General features: G+C 43.9%; 1 protein-coding gene across 2 annotated transcripts in view; it reads right to left on the bottom strand.

The window, feature by feature from the left end:
* ablim2 (actin binding LIM protein family, member 2) overlaps positions 1–723 on the bottom strand; it is a 42,822-nt gene extending 42,099 nt beyond the window's left edge. For both annotated transcript variants that reach the window (XM_083673009.1, XM_083673008.1), the window contains exon 1: positions 418–723. In XM_083673009.1, coding sequence (XP_083529135.1) covers positions 418–433 — 16 coding nt within the window. In that variant the 5' untranslated portion in view covers positions 434–723. The remainder of the gene's footprint in view (positions 1–417) is intronic.
* Between the last annotated feature and the right edge of the window lie 6,777 nt (positions 724–7,500).

Raw genomic sequence — 7,500 nt, 5'->3', positions numbered from 1 at the left:
ACATATACTAGTAACAGATATCTGCGTCTCATAATAAAATATTTGTGTTTTTCTATCTGAGCCAGCCGGGCGCCCTGTCATTGGTAACATGCCCAAATGGCCAGGCATCTTGTCTCAGATTCAGCAGGCAGGTGCCCAAAAGGACAGTGTTGGCAGGCATCTCAAGGAGTGTTGCAACATATCATCCTGGCACATTATTACTACTCATGGCAGGGGGGTTGTTGTTGGTTGATGTTATTGATGCTATCAAGTACAATAAATCATCAAAGGCAAAGATGCTAGGGGATCATATTTTGATATCTGGGGCGAATTGATCTTATGTGTAGAATACAAATCTGCACAAGCACTCATCCATCAAGACTCATGCCCTGCAAAGTAAACAGACTCCTCTCATGAGGTAGAATAGGATGACATTACCTTTTTCTTCTGGCATTACTGCTCTGTCAGTGTCCCTTCTCAACTGTAATATCCGTAATATAAAACGTCAATATGTATTATCTTAAAATCCAAGGTCTTTCTGATGTTCTGCGGTGGTATGGTACATCTTCCAAATGAGTATTTTTTTTATGCGCGCGGTGCGGCAAGAGGAAAGACTGTGTGGTCAAAAGCCGCGGTAGCGCGAGCGCTCTTTCGGTCACTCCGATATCTTTGGAATGAGCGGCAGGTCATATGATTCCGTAAAGCCTCTCGCGGGTACAAGCAGCCAAGCCTGAGTTATGGTTGAGCTATTACAGCTATCTAACATAAATAGAATCTTCTGGAGCTAAAAAAATGACACCACCTCTCGGAAATCTCTCACTGGGCGTTTACCGCACTCAGCCCCTGTGACAGAAGCGCGTGCTTTCAGGGATGCGCCTTCTCGTGCGTCGACAGTTTAGGTTCCAGAAAGGACATTCAAAACTATGCGATTAATTTATGTAAATGATACACAATTTGAATTGCCTCGATAAAACACAAGTGCTACACATCCACTTGCGCGAATACATGAAGCGCACTCCGCACTGTGAGAAACGTAGGACTGCAAAATGGTTTTTTTTAGAATGTCTCTTATGGGAAGAGAGCACTTGCCTGTGCCTTTTTTCCCGTCTGGAAATGATCTCAATAATGAATGTGCCTGCAGTATCCCCAAGCAAAGGACATTTGAATCAAGAGATATAGGGGTCAGGAGTGGATAGAGTGGTCTCAGACAGCTTTATCAATATTTCATCATCATCATCATCATCAATATCACCACCACATCATCATTATTTAAAAGTATAACTGATTACAGCTTCTTAAGATCAACATCATATCACAGCAGCATTAGTGTAGGCTATCATACAGAGGATCGAGGTGCTACAGTATCACTGACATATCACTGTCCATATGATTCATTCATTCTAGGAAAAATAACATAACATTGATCATAGGCCTTTTGAAAATGTACATGCTAGGCTACATATTAGCCAGTCATATAACATATTAGTCATATTGAGTACAGTACCTAACCACTTCTGGCAGCATAGATAATCAATAACACTTTAATAAACCTCACTCTGAAACACAAGCGTCTTTAAAGGTACAGTAGAAAGGAAGCTGCTGTATCACAGCTACATGAGTCTGTCTGGAGTGGTGGTTGGAGCGGGGATAGCTCACATTCTATCACCAGGGCTCCATTCTGAAGGTCACTCATGAAAAGATGTGGCCTAATGAAAGTCTCTGGAATATGAATAATGATATGACAGGCAGATGAGACATTTATGAACTGCCAAACTGTCCCACTTCCAGTGTTTAATTAAAACACCTCTGCTTATTTGGAAAGGTCAGCGTTCTGTCAGTCATGTCAATCTTTCTCCCATTCTCTAAAAATATGCTCTTTTGACTTCCTAAAATCTTTGTCTTCTTTTGTGCTCTACTCTCATGTGCTGCAGTTCTATCACTCTGCAGTCAGCCTCTGTCTCTCTATACAAAGGATATTACTGCATGTGGGATGTCGAATAGAAAACCTCCCTTTCTAATGCCAGAGAGACAATATTAAAAGAGAATAGGAAAAAACCCAACACTGCATTAAAGTGGCTGGAGAATGAATGACACAATCGATTAGTCGTAAAGTTTTCCGGTCACAATTCTTTTCGTTTTTTTCTTGTTTTGTAACCGTTGTACAAAAGCAATGAGGCACTCAAGTCTTTGCATTATCGTGAATAAAGTCACATCTGATGGGTTACAGTCGGGCCTAACAACACCTCTTAGCTGTGACTTTGTTCATGATAAAGCATGGCCTCTCATGCCTTATTGTTTAAACAAACAACAAGTTATTCATTCAACTCACATAGAGACGGTAGGGTCACCTAGGACTAATGATGATGATATTGGACCAGGTCCACCCAACAGGCCCCACAGAGACAATGGCTACTTCCACAACACATGCATCCTCATTAGGCCTCAGGCCAATCATTCAGTCACAGATGATGATCATAGCATAGCTGAACTCATTTGTAAGAAGCCCAAAAGGAGAAAAAAAAATGATTTCCCCCTTACCCCCTTTTCAATTACTCTCTCTCACTGGGGCCTACTGTATGCTGTATTGGACACACTGTAGAGGAGGGGTGCAATAGGTATGGGGAGAAGGGAAGAGGGAAGAGGGGAGCAAAGAGCTGTGTTATCTAGAAAGAGTAGATTCTTAGGCCTCTCCAGTCTGCTATGTCAGCAGCAGCAGACATCATTCGAGTGTCAAAGCCAACACTGGATCTGCATTGCAAATCAACCAAACCACTAGTGAGGAAGCTGTCTGAAACTACACTCTGAAAATGACACAACAACAGTAAGTCTGGGATCTCCAACAGCTAAGGCGTTAATAACACAAGGCTTTAATAAATATGTGTGTGTGTGTGTGTGTGTGTGTGTGTGTGTGTGTGTGTGTGTGTGTGTGTGTGTGTACGTGTGTGTGTGTGTGTGTGTGTGAAACAGACATCAAGTTGTTGCAAACAGTAGCCCCACTTTCGTCTTGCTCCGACCGAGCCTGGACCTTGCAACCTCTGGCTTGCCAACACACGTGACTGTCTCCTCAAATATCCGATCTTAACCAGCCACGCTTTCGAAAAGCTAGCAATTCAACAGCGTTGGTGGGGGTATTTGAAAATTTGAGGAGTGAGTTTACCATCTCAACTCGGTTATGTGTGTGTGTGTGTGTGTGTGTGTGTGTGTGTGTGTGTGTGTGTGTGTGTGTGTGCATGGATGATTGTTATTTTGTACAATTCCAGTGAAATGCCAGTGACTCTAAAGCAAGAGACAGGGTTTCCTATAGACTCTGATCAATGACAATTAGCACTGGCTAGGTTCTGCTTCGATTTATGGAAATATAGTAATAACTTCCTTATATGGCAGTATCCAAACAAGAACTCATCTAGTAGATCTGTAGGAAAGAGAAGAGTAAACCGTGGTTAAACAGACACCTTCCAACCAGATTTTAGACTGGGGGTGTGACCCCCATCACATTACAATGCAAGGCGCCTCTCAGATCCTTCTTTTCAGACAGACGAAAGATGGTGCGGAATAATTCACTCTCCTAGCGTCTGTTATAGAGAGAAGGATATCTCTCCACTCCCCTCTACTCTGACTAATTCTTTTGGTCCAGACAGATTTGTGGATGCTGCAGCATGCTGTCATCCTAATCTGTCTTCCCGTATATGACTTGTTAACAACATCACAAAAGGGGAAGGAAGGATGGAGGGAGAGAGACAGAGAGAGACAGAGAGAGAGAGACAGAGAGAGAAACAGAGAGAGAGAGGATGAGAGAGAGAGAGAGAGAGACCCTAAATGCCTTGTTCCTCGATCAGCTGAGGATGATTCATCATAGTGAACATGAATTGAGGATGGGAGGAGGGGAACGTGGAAGGGGGGGAAGAGGAGGAAGAGGAAGGTGTTGATGAGGATGAGGAGGAGGAAGGGGAGGAAGACAGAGAGAGCTGCAGCATGCATAAAAGCAAGAAGACAATGTGGAAAAGGTAACAAATACTGTATAATGTAGGCTAGCTAAAACAAGTATTTGCTAGAAAGTCACATAGGAGAAGGGAGTATGAGTCCCTCATGACCAGCACAGGCTTTCTAACAATCCTTGTATCCGTACTGTAACCCCTAGTTGATAAGGAAGCTAAACACAATTAATGAATGGTCTGGTTTCCACTGGGGTGATTTATACTGTATGCCACATCACCGGGCCATAAAACAGAAGATTAAACGAGGAATGCATGGGAAGTCCACAGGAGTCAGATGTAAGTAGTTATCATAAAACACCAACATCAAAGGGTGCATACAGTCGCTCATGGGAATATTGGGATTTAGGGGAACAGAGCTATGATATATGGGATAGAGGATATATGAGCACCAAGAGCCCACTGGGGGAATCAAACACACATGATGCTGAGCTCAAGTGTGTGTGTGTGTGTGTGTGTGTGTGTGTGTGTGTGTGTGTGTGTGTGTGTGTGTGTGTGTGTGCGTGTGCGTGTGCGTGTGCGTGTGCGTGTGTGTGCGAATGTGTGTATTAGTAGGATGGGGATCTGCAATGCACCAGGTATCCCACCACCATCATGTCCCCCTGTTCACAGAGCTGAGCCAGACCAGTGGGGAGGGCAGAGGAGGGGGCACCTTGAGCTAAGAGGGACCCTGGGATAAGGCTTACCTGGAAGAGATGATGGCTGATGGTAGGGAGGGGGGGGGCAGTGTGGGTGGAAGTCTGTGGCTTTCGCAGCTTTCCTTGTGATAGCCAGAGGTGGGCATTAGAGAGAGATTGCCAAAACATTACTTAACTTAACTTCTAACTCTGCTCTATCTCTGTCTCTCACACGTGATCAGTGAGAGTGAGCTGGGGACTAGAGTACATTCTAACCCGGAGGGGTATATTAAAACTGCACTCTAAAGGTCTGAAATATCCCATCTCTCACACAACTTTGTGTATTACCCCATGTCCCCCTGTTCAACCCAAGGGGGATATGTGGCACAGGAATACACAAAGTTGATGCCTGAATGCCACCACCACAGGACGTTACCAGCTAAGAATACCACTAGTTGTCAAGAAAGCATGGCACTGCCAGCGAGGGATTCCAGGGGACATATTAATTAATAAGTCATTACAATTATCCCCATAGTAACATATTTTGTTAAAAATAAATCAGTGTGTGTTACTATTACCAGTTATGTTGTTAATGACGCAAATGATGGACCCCAGCCTAGATCTTTTAATTAATTGGATAGATAGAGAGAGCCTTGGGCAGTGGTGACTCAGTAGTCTCTATCAGAGTTTATTACTGTATTACACTCTCGCCACAAGCACACATGCTTGCATACATACACACACACACACACACACACACACACACACACACACACACACACACACACACACAACAAACACACACACACACACACACACAACACACACACGTACACACACAGAAGCATGCACACACATACACATGCATGCATGCATTCAGATAGAACACAGTACAGCCAAGTCTACTTTCAGGAACAGAGAGATTTTTTCCCAGCCAAAAGTGTTTATCTAAATTGTTAGTGGCTCTTTGGGGAGTCCAAATCAATACATTCATTTAAGATTCCAAAGGAGAGCAAGGAGCCAGCAGGAATAATAAGCTGTGTACAAGTCTAAACACTGTTCCTACACAGGGAAGGCCCAAGCCCACAAATACTGCACAACAAGGTCAGGTTGTTAAAGTAACACTAGTGGAGCAATGACCATATACAGAAACTCTGCAATGCAGGAATCATCTATCCCAGGACCCTGTGTGTGTGTGCGTGCATGTGTGCATGTGTGCGTGTGTGTGTGTGTGTGTTCGTATGTGTGTAAACCCTCCACAATGGTGAGAGCAAGGATAAATGAGGATGTAACCATCGGTGACAGGGTGGAGGTAACCAAGGGAGACAGGGATGGAGGGATGGAGGGATGGAGCATGCCAGAAAAGGAGGAGTTGCTGACAGAGTCCAGACCAGGGTTTTAAACAGTGACTAATAGCATGTCCTGGGTTGACTGTCTCTATAACTCTTAGTCACAAACACTGACTTTTTCTGTCTAAGTTGGCATTTCCACTAAAGAAACACATGGGCCAATGAACTGCAAAGAGAAACAGGCCATAACAGTTCAAGTTAACTTATTACAGCATTGTTCTCTGGTAAACGGGGTATTGTAGTGCTTTGTTCACAAATGTTTATAGAACAACCAACAATATATGACCTGTGATGCAATGAACATGGCTACAGAGGAGCGGAAAAGGCTGCTATATCAAAAACTGATACAGTAGGTTCAAGTAAAGTCCATTCTTGCTAATGGAGAGACTCCAGGGCTTGGAGAAGAGAGACGCAATCGCCTGACTTGGAATTATCCTTGAAAACGCCATCCACCATCTTGACCCAGTTTACCAGTCAGAATATGCCAAAGAGAATGTGTATGTGCATGATTGTGTGTGTGTGTGTGTGTGTGTGTGTGTGTGTGTGTGTGTGCAAGACAAATAGGGGATACCCCAAAGTCAAACTGCACAAAGCAAGATGCAATGAAAAGGAGACAAAAGAAATCCACAGACACATCCCTATACACTCTCTCCATCTCCACTAAGCCTTATTGTGGAGCTTAAAGATGAAAGCCCAGACACAAAACTGCCAGCCCGACGTTGAGGATTATCTCAGCAGCTAAGATTGACCATCTAGGTGATAGAACACTACTGGAAGCTAATCTTTATATTTTTTTAAGGTTCCTATCTTAGGAGAGAATTAATACTAGCAACAATTGAATGCATTAACTCTGTGACCCACATTTGGGTCCTATTTCTACCTCCTTTCTAATACAGGCCAGGGAGCTGAATGTGATTTGGGTATGTTAATCCCTTTAATGTGTTCATTGAGAGGGGACTAAGAATGTTCTGGATAGGAGAGTTTAGTTTGGGGGTGTTGGCGTGTTGCTGACACAGCGGTGCTAAGCTACCTCATCTATAGTCTTAAGACACATGGTGTAGAGGCAGGGCTCTGCTGTAAGGGTTGTTTTTCTCCCTCCTCCTAAGCAGTACAGTATATAGTACTTACTGGCACACTGCAGTTGAGCTTTACTGTATGATATTATTACTGGTATTGTCCCTCTCTCTCTCTCTCTCTCTCTCTCTCTCTCTCTCTCTCTCTCTCTCTCTCTCTCTCTCTCTCTCTCTCTCTCTCTCTCTCTCTCTCTCTCTCTCTCTCTCTCTCTCTCTCTCTCTCTCTCTCTCTCTCTCTCTCTCTCTCTCTCACCAACACCAGCCCACAGAAGAGAGTGTGTGATACTAGACAGTAGGAGTCACTGAGTAGGTCAACCTACACTACAAAACACACACACACACACACACACACACACACACACACACACACACACACACACACACACAAACAAACGCACGCACAGGAGAGAGTGCATTGATGAATAATTCACTGAGGCTCATTGATCTTCACTCTGTCTCTGCTGTAACCTGAGCCAGGTCTAAATCGCAG

This window comes from Argentina silus (assembly GCF_951799395.1).
Source record: "Argentina silus genome assembly, chromosome: 1".
Classification (NCBI taxonomy): domain Eukaryota; kingdom Metazoa; phylum Chordata; class Actinopteri; order Argentiniformes; family Argentinidae; genus Argentina; species Argentina silus.
The sequence above is the reverse complement of the archived record's forward strand: the minus strand, read 5'-3'. Positions and strand labels throughout refer to the sequence as shown.